This window comes from Cololabis saira, chromosome 12, assembly GCF_033807715.1.
Source record: "Cololabis saira isolate AMF1-May2022 chromosome 12, fColSai1.1, whole genome shotgun sequence".
NCBI lineage: Eukaryota > Metazoa > Chordata > Actinopteri > Beloniformes > Belonidae > Cololabis > Cololabis saira.
In genome coordinates this window covers 15530282-15541577 of record NC_084598.1, presented here as the reverse complement: position 1 = coordinate 15541577, position 11296 = coordinate 15530282, and the positions used below count along the sequence as shown (strand labels likewise).

Here is an 11296-nt window from a genome sequence, read left to right as displayed (position 1 = left end):
GACAAGATGGCACCAACAGGAACTTCCAAAGATTTCGTCCAGACACCCGAAGGGGGCGTCACAGAGCGTTAGTCCAGTTCTTCTGTGTGGTTGTGGTTGAGCAGATGAGACGGTTACTGAAGTGACAGCAGAGGAGGACCAGGAGGGTTGCAGTGTGTTCTTCAGCAGGACTTCTGCTGGACAGATCCTCAGATGGAAGAACAAAGCTTTTATTTTCTTAAACCAAACAGGAGGTGAAGATGGGAGCTGGAGAAAGGAGGTCAGGTCAGGTTGATCTTCATGATCCCGTAGGAGGAAGAAGAGCAGCATTTACGTCAACGAGACACAAACTCAAGCAGGATCCGTGGAGAACCTCCACTGGACAAGAAGGCCGTAGTCATGGCAACATGGTTGCATCGGGTTAAATAAACCCAAACAGGCAAGTTTTACCATTAAACACAGAAAGTGTTTGAGGGTAAAAATGTGCAGTTTAAAATCTTAACAAAATCCCATCTGCAGCAGCCTGTGACATCACAGACCAATACAAGAGTAGACGTTTTAGCTCCTCCCACAACTTTACATGCTGCTTTTGCTACTCCATAAGTGGCTGGCAAAACATTTTAACACTGATTTCAAAAGAAGCACGCCTCACAGAAGAGATGGGTGGAGTCTAATGTGCGACTCCGCCCCATAAAATCAGCTGCTCTGGTCCGGGCTGTAAAGTCACATTAAACAGGGAGTTGTTGTACTTTATCTCTGTAGATTTTCAACAAGACATGTCATTAAAACCTCAGGAAGCACATGTGACCTCTAAGACTGCATAGGGGAGGGATACGATGATGTGTTTTATTTGTTTTAATTATGCACCACGGTCGGAAGACTGATTTTTGAAGTCTTTTCCCTGGACATGTTGCAAGAAGCCGTAACCAAATAGAACACGGCCAACTCATTCACTCAGCTGATTCAGCTTATGCTAACCTATGATGCTAATTAATATCATTTTACTTTTCTTCTGATCAAATCTGTCCAAACTTCCTAATTTCATATGCTGTGATCAAATTGGTGTCCAAAACAAGAGTCACTCGTGGCGCTAGGTCTGCAGCAGTCATCAGGCGTCCCACGGGTCCTGAGTCTCAAGAACCAGGCCCGAGTGGTCTGTAGAGGGGCCGCACTTTTTCTCGGTAAGCTTCGGCGTGGAAGTTGGAATATTTGCTCCAGAACGCCAGATGTGGCCTCCTCGTTACAGTCATTGACAACTAAAAATGTGTATGTTTCTGATCTCTGGATCATCACCTAATGAAGCTGAAAGATTTACATGGTCCCAAAAAAATATGAAAGATGATAACTCATTAAAACTTCTAAGAACTACGGTGAGGACGTAAATGATGACAGAGGTGTGGGGTTGTTTTTTAGCTGCTGACTGTGGGGAGTGTAAAGATAGCCACTTAAGTAACATTTCTTCTCCGAATTGTCGTGAATTGTCATCATGACACATTTTTGTGTCAGGAACAGGAAACTGGCCTCATATCTGAGAAAAAGATGCGAGCAGCCCACAGCTGGCTCAAACGTGGCGACCTCCCTCTCCATCGAGAACCGCAACTTCAGAGGGGCTTCACTGTTGTCTGTGCAGGAGCCGTGCGACGTTGAGATCAGGGTTCAGATGTGGTTATTCTGAGTTACATGGAAATCAGTTTTTCAATTGTTCAAGAAAAGACGAGTATTTATCCATTTACAGAGTACCACACACTCAAACCCAGAAGCCAGACGGAGCAGAAACACTCCTTTTTGCAACTTTTTAAATTCACCTTTCCCACGTTTATCCATAGAAACACACTATGTTTGACTAATTTCTATTCTTATATTAAGAATTGCTCAAACAGAGTATATGTAGAATAATTCAAATGTTTCTAAATGATGCTATAAACCACTGAGTGCAGAGAAAATAATTTTGTTATTATTATTATTTTAATTATAGAGGATGGATTGATGGATAATTAGGGGGGTTTTGATTGACAACTGGCATTGACAATAGCTAATGGTCAGCATTCGCTCCTCGGTTCTTAGCATGACTTGTAAGCTGAATAAAGACCTACCAGAACATATTTTTATATCGATCTCTAGATCATCAGTGTCTAGATCAACTGTCTCTAGATCATCGGTCTATAGATCATCGGTCTCTAGATATTCGTCTTTATTGCAGCTGGATTTTCTGATCGAGCTACATTGGATTATTTCAGGTTCCTGCCAAGTCGACTAACCGGACCACTGGCCAACAGCTAGCTCATAATGACCACCATTACTTGTTACTTGATGGCGTTTGCTCCGAGGTTTAGTCGACCCACAGGCCATGCGTGATCCCAGGTCCCAGCAGAGCGTCACTAGTCCTCTTTTCATCTCTGCTAGTACTTGTTTGCGATGCAGTTTTGCTGGCAGCATCTGAAATACTGACTTTTGGACAGATTTATTCAGAATAAATGTTAAATAACATGAATTAGCATCATAGGTTAGAATAAGCGAAGACAAGCCAGAAAAACTTCTAATTATTGAACTCTGGTAACCGTGTTCAATCTGGCTTCCAGCAACTCTTGGACTGCCCACTTTCCTGTTTTTGGGAGTGCCTGGAGGGTTGGACAGGGTAATTTCTAACCAACGTGGCACCATGTGGTGAGACAAAAACGAGGCTTCAACACCACTCTTCAGAAACCGAACAGTTGGTTTGTCCAACTCTTCTACGTACGTCAGTTCGTACAGATGTGGTAGCCACGTTAGCCTGAAACATCAATATGGTGCATTTATGTTGTAATCTTGCAAAGGTTAATCATTTATAAAGTCATAGTTTCTGTCTTTTCTCTTTTACATTTCAATGTTTTTTTTTCTTGAAAATAAACAAGTTTAAGTCAGAAACGAATTTTTTTTTTTGCAAATTTGTAAATGTATAAATCTCTTTTGACTTTCCAACCGTTTCTCTTTGATTTTATTCTTGAATTTGACCTCCAACACCACTGTGAGTTTTTTATTTTTATTTTATTAACAAAATGGGGCCCTTCCAAACTAAATTTTGCTGGCCCCAAAAAGCTAGAGACCCTGGATGGGACAAAAAAAAAAATCTTTGAATTCTGGAAACTCCCCAGGTTTATGTCTAGTTTTAAATCGGAATTGTGCTTACTCGGAATATTAACAGGCGGTGCGTCTGAAATCCCATACTAAACAGTATATACTCAAAAAGTATACTTAAGTTCGGCACATTTTTGAGTAAATATCAGTAGTACTGTATGCATTAATTTGGACGTACTACTCAGAGCGCATACGGCACTTCCTGCCGTTGGGAGGGGGAGTTGTCGCAGCAGCAGTAGCAGCACCGCTCTGCTCTTTCCCGTTTATCCTGGCCAAAACAAGATTACATTATATAATATTATTATATAGGGGAAGGTGGCTCAGTTGGTAGAGTGTTCGCCCATGAACCTGAAGGTCAGTGGTTCGAACCCTAGTTCCTCCTGTGTCCTTGGCCAAGACACTGAATCTCCCGGTTGTGAGGTCAGCGCCGTTGTGTGGCAGCTCCGCCGACAACCGGTGTGTGTGTGTGTGTGTGTGTGTGTGTGTGTGTGTGTGTGTGTGTGTGTGTGTGTGTGTGTGTGTGTGTGTGTGTGTGTGTGTGTGTGTGTGTGTGTGTGTGTGTGTGTGTGTGTCTACAGTGTAAAGTGCTATATGTGTAAGCCATTTACCATATAATAATAATAATATTATACTTATGACATATACGTATCACTTAGCAACCAAACACTGCTGCATTGCATTGTGGGAAGTTTCTGCTTAGCTAGTGTCCATCAATCCATACTAATAAATTTCTCCCGATTGAGTATGGATAGTGCATACTATTGTGTACGTACTAATGTTTCGCTAAAAAAATCTCACATACTGTTTTTGCTACTCATTAGGGTGGAAGGATGGAATTTCGGACGCAAAAATCTTTAAATTTTGGAAACTCCCCAGGTTTATGTCTAGTTCAAAATCTGAATTGTGCTTACTCGGAGTATTTACAGGGTTTTTAGGGTGGAACTTCGGTAATTCGGACTGCTCAGTTGTCCCTGAACGCAGCATCATCTCCGCGGGAACAAGCCGCAGGAAACGACAGTGCGGCCGCGCATGCGCGTCACAGCGAAACCGGCGGTGTGTGCGGGCGCGCAGGCGCGTCTCTGATGAGAAACGCGCGCCTGTTTCCCGTCAGCTCCTCCTCGCGCGCACGCGCTCCGCCTCGTCGGTCGAAATACTACGAATTACTCCCGCGAGATTTGAATATTCATGAAGCGCAGCTCGAGTCTGATTGGCTCAACGATTCAAAACATTGGGCCACGTCTGTTTTCTGATTGGACAACAAGTCCGTAGTGGGCGTGGCTTGAGCGCATAAAAGCAGAAGAAAACAAACGCAGATCAGAGACAAGATAGTGGACTCGGTCTGGGTCGGCTTTAGGGTTTAAACAGCAGGAAACTACATTTCTGTTGTCTGGCTGTGGATTAATAAACTGCTGATTAAAACGGAGAAATTTTTTACTATAAAGGGGATTTACGTCAAACACAGGATGCATTTTATCAGCTTCAACTAACTGAAAAAACTCACGAAAATGTTGGATATAAAAGTCGTGGAGCTTCATAAGGAGGACGAGGTCGGAGGCAAAAACGGTAAGAACAAGAGGACAATTGCATGCTTTTTAGAAAGTGGTTTTATATCAGATATACCACGTGTTTTACTGTTTGAGTTTGAGTCCCGCCGAGAGTGAAGCGTGTTTCAGGTTGAGAGACGTCTTCCAACCTTAAGCCGAATATTTCAAGAGACAAATTATAAATATTACAAAAGACAAACTGCGTTGTTATATAAAAATTGAGCTTCTTTTTTCTAAAAGAAGTTTAAGCTTGAGTTATGTTCAGTCGTGTTGCGACAGGTTCGGATCAGGCTCATACTCGAACTTTCTGACAGACTGCTTTTTAGTTTGTAATAATAAGGTGATATAATTATCGAACAACGATTTGGTGCAATAACAATATCTGGTCTGGTCTCTTGGTTCAACAACGTGATTCAGAAGCGGTCGAAAAACTGTTCAAATGCATTTTTTGAGTCTCAAATATTTTTTGCGTTCAAACACTTTTTCTTTGATTGAAATACATTTTTTTTTTATTGAAGTGGTTTTTTTTTTAAATTGAAAATATATTTTTTTTGATTGAAGCAATCTTTTTTTAAATTAAATAATTAAGAAACGCATCTACCTCCATAGATAGCAGAAGCTGTATTGATCCGAGAGGTTCTCCAACCTGAAACCAACTTCGCCGCTGTCGCAGTGTGACCCCGTTTATAAACAGGTCGCACATAAAGGAGGCGATCCTGCAGAATAACCACCAGCTTTTAGCGTGTCATGAAAGGGAATGAGTCGAGAATAAAGTGAAAATTAAATTCTGAAATTCAGATTCAGAAAACTTTATTCATCCCCGAGGGGCCATTGCAGGACAAGACGTTGAAAATCTCAAATAGAACAAGAATAAAGTAGAATAAAAATGAACAGGGCATGTCTCCTTATGTACAAAAAAAAAAATATATAAATATACGAATGTCAAAAATCTACAGCAGAGTGACTGTAGTGGTATATATCACTGAGTTATCAGTTAAAATGTGGTGTTTGACACCAAAGTGCTTTTCCCCCCCACACTCATGTAATTGGTGGTTTTGAAAGTGTGAGAGAAACCCTGGGCGCAGCTGTCTGAGTCTCATGACCTGTGTTTTGGTCCTCAGGGAAGGAGCTGTTCTTCAGCCGGTACGCCTGCGGCCCTCTGCTTGGCAGCGGTGGCTTCGGCTCCGTGTTCTCAGGACAGAGAGTCTCAGATGGACAACAGGTGAGGATCCGTCACCCCTGCGGGTCACATGTCCTCTCAGGCTACACCTGGAGACCCACATCCTCACATTTGTGTCCCCGTTTGTTCTTTCAGGTCGCCATCAAGCAGGTTCCCAGCGACAGAGTTCAGCAGTGGGCAAGACTGGTGAGTCCCGCCTCAGACCCGTCCCAGAGCCCACAATGGTTCCCAGTCTAGCTGAGCTGCATTTAGGGCGTAAACAGAGCCCTCTGCTGGACTGGGAGGGGAACTGCAGCTGTGGGGTGGAGGGTGGGGGAGGTCCCTTGGTTCCCACGGAAACCTGTGACATCACGGTTCAGTTACAGGGTTTCCCCCCAGTGACAAAATAAAATTCCCGCCACCACAATAATAAAAGAACATAGAGCATAAACACCTGAAAGCACCTGCAGAAAATGGGTGAAAAATAACCCGGCGGGAGTTCCTGACATTTTTAAGAAAATAATGACTCATGAATGTGGTGACAACGGGGGCCACTTCCTGCTGATATCCATCACGTCATCACAGGAAGTGAGCGTTAACGTTCAGGTTTTTCTTTTTTACCTCCACTAATAATTCCCTTTTCCTTTGTGTCCCTCAGCCGGGCGAGCTCCGCCCTGTTCCCATGGAGATCGCCCTCCTGCAGCAGTTGTCTGATGTCGGAGGCCATGGCGGCGTCATTCGCCTGCTGGACTGGTTCGAGGTGGAGGGGTTGGGCTTCCTGCTGGTGCTGGAGCGGCCACCGCAGTGTCAGGATCTGTTCGACTTCATCACGGAGCGAGGAGCGCTGCCCGAACGCTTCGCCCTTAGGTGACTGCTCGCTCGGACCCGTCTACCTCTCCACCGGCGTTGCTCCTCCTCCTCTCACTGACCTCCTCTCTGCTTCGTCTCTGCAGGGTCTTCCGGCAGATCGTGGAGGCTCTGTGCTTCATCCATGCGCACGGCGTCGTCCACAGAGACATCAAAGACGAGAACATCGTGGTGGACACGAGGACGCTGGAGGTGAAGGTCATCGACTTTGGGTCAGGGGCGTCGCTCAAAGAGACGGCGTACAGCGAGTTTGAAGGTACGATGCGGGAAGAAGGAGATTCTGATCCGAGCTGAAGCACGAGTTGCTTAAGGCGATGCCTCTAACACCCGTCCCCCCCTTCAGGTACGCGGGTCTACAGCCCCCCTGAGTGGATCGAGTCGCGGTCATACACGGCGGTCCCGCTCACCGTCTGGTCCCTTGGCGTGCTGCTCTTCGACATGGTCTGCGGCGACATCCCATTCGAGCGCGACCAAGACATCGTCAAAGCCACACCCACCTTCACCAGGCGGGTCTCTAATGGTGAGGCTCCACCCCTCTAGCCTCATTGGTCAGAGTGTGTGCTTGTCCTGTTTAGTGACCCGTCTCTGTTTCCTCCCAGAATGCCGCTCTCTGATTGGCTGGTGTCTGTCGTACCAGCCCGAGGACCGCCCCTCTCTGGAGGAGATCCTGTCTCACCCCTGGATGCAGCGAGGCGGCGAGGAGGAGGAGGAGGAGGAAGAGGAGGAAGAGGAGGCGGGACGCACCTTGCCCAGCCCTTCGCTGTGAACCGAGCCGGTCTCGCAACCAGAATAAAGACTGAAGCCTGGCGTCGTTCATCTGCTGATCCTTGATCAGCTCCTTATTTATTGATTATTTATGCGTTGTGGGCGGGCTGCAGCAGAGACTGGCCACCGGGCCGGGCCTGGACCGACCCGAAGCTCGGACTGCGTTCAGGTGAACGATCAGTGAAGATAAGATGGAACAGGGAACAGAGTCTGATGTTCTCGAGCGCGGCGTTCCTCTGTTCTTAGAGGAGGTGTGTTCTTCCGTGGTTCTTCATCAAAGTGGCTCCTCGTCACTTGGTACTGTTTATTTACATTAAATAAGAAAGTTTGGATCAGAACAAAGGAGATCCGCATAAATAAAAGAGTTTGTCAACTTGCATCTTGTCCTGTTTTACATCTGCATGAAAATAAAATCCACGAAAACAATTAAAAATAGAGGTGGAACTGTGACAGGAATCCTGGGGCCTCATTTATCAACCGTTCGTAGAAAAGGTTCTAAATTCTGTCGTAGGAATGAAATTTAGAATGTGTGTAAGTACAAAAAAATCCGGATTTATCAAACATGCGGACACCGGTCGTATGCACATCAGTGATGATAAATCCCACCTGTTCTTAACTGTCGTGCACGGTTAGCGTCATTTGCATTCAGAAACGCCTCAATTGACCATATATGGAGCAACAACAGCTCCTGCTTGGAGGTTTTCAAACTTTATTGAACAAAATTCTGTAGGGTTTACAACAAAAGGCAAATGAAACGAAACCATCAATTATCTACAGATATTCAACATTTGGGGGGGGGGGTAAAAATTAAACAAAGACATCGTTTCATATAAGCTTTTGGCAATATCGTTTTTTCACACATCAGTTTTAGAGACGCTAAGTACAGTTTACATTCGTTTTTCAGATGTACAATGGAGGGTTTGCTGTTATTCCATTTTCATTTATGATATTTACCTAGTAAAATAATAATGTTGACCATGTTTGATATATTTCTTGGAAGATTATCCATATAAATTAAGATTTGGTTGGAGTCAAAAGCTCCTGCTTGGAGGTTTCACACCAACAGAGCTGTTCTGCAGAATACATGAGTTGTGCGTTCAGGCCACAGGGCAACAACGTTTGACAGATACATAGTTGCATCGCAGATTATTTGTGCATGGATTAAATGAAATCCTTTTATGTTCACGTAACTGAATTCATTGTGTGATTGTGATTTTATGGCGATGTGGGTGCAATCTATAGCTCCAATTATGTTTGGGAATCCGGCGATGGCGTGAAATCCTTTTTTAACTGGGATGGTGGTGCGTTTTGTCTCTCGCTCCAACATACAGTAGGTTGTAAATCACGGCATAGATCCATCAGAATGTTTTGGGGGAAGCGGTTCCTGCTGAGAAGCCGCTCCGTGCTCTCACAGATCAACAGATCAGCACGCTCTTTGAAGACGCGCTCTCTGCGGAGCGTGTTTTTGCGGAGCGCACGGTCTAAATCCTCCAACAGTGCAAAATTAGCCATGGTACTTGTATTTTCTTTTCAGATCGTCCTGCCAAAGCTGTCTTTTATAGCTTGTCACACCAATTATTCAAAATGTCTAAATTACTAATGGAGAATTTTTATTAATTGGAGGAAACGGCACATGTGTGAAGTTTGAGATCGCTGAACACTGACTCTTTTACTGGGTTCTATTTGTAGTTTCACTGTTCTACCACTAGGTTTTGTGTGTATGCATGGTCGGAGTTGTGCTTACATTTACACGCGTTTCTGCGCACAGGTACATGTTGATAAATTCCATACTTTGCGTGGGAATGTTCATACGCATGCTTTACGCACAGATCTGTGCGTATACGGTTGATAAATGAGGCCCCTTTCACCGGCGTCTGCTGGAGGTAAATAAAACCGTTGAAGGGTTCTTTAATAAACAGTTAAATAACCCTTGAGGTTTTGTTTTGTGGCTGTTATGAATCTGAATCATGTTTCCTTACCGTGGTCAACAAACTGTTCGAGTCGTCATAATTTAAGTTGTCCGAAAGATTAATTGTAGGTGGGAGGGACGGTCTCTGAAGAACCTCTGACTGAGACTATGTTGCTGAATCACTGTGTTGTGAAGAGGATGTTCTAGGGTTGTCCATGATCTTGATTAATCTGGACCTGATCTAGAGTTCCTGTCTGAATTTTCAGATTTCCTATCTGGTTTATTGAGCACTACACATAAGGTCATCATAGTGGGTGACTTTAACATTCAGATGGATGTTGATCGCGATAATCTTAATTAGCTTTATATTCTCTTCTGGAATCAAGAAATGAACGACACACTGATTTATTCATACCCTCAATCTTGTCTTCACCTGCAGTGTTGAACCCGATAATCTGTTAGTGTTGCCTGTAAACTCCCTCCTATCTGATAATTTAATAACGTTTGAATTTAACTTTGTCGATGTTCAAGCACAAAATATTATATTATATATTATTAGTATTATTTTAGCAGATGTTTGTCCGATAAAGCTAGTGCTAAATTAAAGGGCCATCGCTCACCTTACTACAGTGGAACATAGTGAACCAGTTTTACCTCTGCAGATATTGATATCCTTCAGTAACACTGAAGATTTGCTGCACTCAGCTTTAGATGCAGTTGCTCCTTTGAGAAGGAGGGTCTCCAACCATAGGAGCTGAACTCCCTAGTATAATTCACATATCCGTATGTTGAAACAAGTGCATAAAATGGAAAGGAAGTAGGACTCTTGTAAGTCTGTAGACTCTTATCGTGAATGGAAAGATATTCTAATAGTATATAAAAAGCAATTTACAAAACTAGAACAGCTTATTATTCATCGTTGATAAGAGGATAATAAAAGTAACCCACGTTTTCTGTTCAGCACTGTAGGCAGGCTGACAAAAAATCATAACTCTGTTGATCTGTGCATTCCTTCAGTGCCTCCTTGCAGACCTCCCTGAGCTGACCTCAGTCGTCAATGGAGCTAAATCATCCACGTGTCTGTTAGACCCCATCCCAATTCCACAGAAACGGCTGGCATAGATAGGTGTCATTAGCGCAGACATATATGATAACTACCAAATTTACTTGCAGCAACTTCAAATTTGCTTCGATGTCGCCCACTCTGGCCCCTGGGATGAACCTAATTATGGTCGCTGGAGTCGGCCTCACGTGCCTCACTATAGAGTCACCAATCACCAGGGTCGGTTTCTCAGCGGGTGTGCTGCTGAGTGGGGAAAAACATTTAGAGACGTGAAGCAAGTGTGTTCCGTGTGCTTTTTAGGACTTTGCTTCCTCCAATTTTCATCTAAATATTAATTACGTGCCTTTCTACATCTTATTGTAAAATATTAGTATAAAATATTAGTATTGTAAGTGTAAGTATAAATATGAGTAATGACGTGCCTTTCTACATCTTAAACTTACAGCTACAATTGTTATTGTTGTTATTGCTGTTTTATTTTACTATGTAAATATATATTTATATAAGTTAATAGAAGTTTATAAATATGAGTAAGCATTTATTGTGATTTGTACTGTTTCTATTGTTGTTATTGTTATTATTTCATTAAAATGATATGTTTATAAGTGATTTCATGACTTTCTTCCTCTTATTCCATTGTTACAAACTCAAATAGAGTTAGAATCTATACAAGGCTAACCGTCCCAAATTGGACATATCTTAGGCAAGGCAAGTTTATTTATAGAATGAACCTTTATTTCTACCATATCATTTGTTTTACTCTTACATACACGTACTCGTTATGGACAGTCTCTGGGCTCAAACTCGCAAACTCCCGCTTGATTCTGCTTTTTTTCGTGCAGTTCCCGTGCTTGATATCGCTGTTGATTTTGATAATTTCTGGATTAGTTATATCG

At 43.3% G+C, this 11296-nt stretch overlaps 1 protein-coding gene across 1 annotated transcript; it reads left to right on the top strand.

Moving 5' to 3' along the window:
• The first annotated feature begins 3664 nt into the window (after positions 1–3664).
• On the top strand, positions 3665–7809 carry pim2 (Pim-2 proto-oncogene, serine/threonine kinase). The gene is made up of 7 exons (XM_061735687.1): positions 3665–4656; positions 5759–5859; positions 5953–6003; positions 6455–6663; positions 6750–6919; positions 7007–7183; positions 7263–7809. Exons 1-7 carry the CDS (start codon positions 4599–4601, stop codon positions 7427–7429), a joined length of 933 nt encoding a protein of 310 aa, XP_061591671.1. The 5' UTR covers positions 3665–4598; the 3' UTR covers positions 7430–7809.
• The last annotated feature ends 3487 nt before the right edge of the window (positions 7810–11296 follow it).

Bases quoted from the DNA above. Each gene is read 5' to 3' on its own strand.
- pim2 (XM_061735687.1), top strand. From the start codon at position 4,599: ATGTTGGATATAAAAGTCGTGGAGCTTCATAAGGAGGACGAGGTCGGA. The intron at 5,860-5,952 runs GTGAGGATCCGT...TTGTTCTTTCAG, and splicing joins GAGTCTCAGATGGACAACAG to GTCGCCATCAAGCAGGTTCC. The intron at 6,664-6,749 runs GTGACTGCTCGC...TCGTCTCTGCAG, and splicing joins CCCGAACGCTTCGCCCTTAG to GGTCTTCCGGCAGATCGTGG.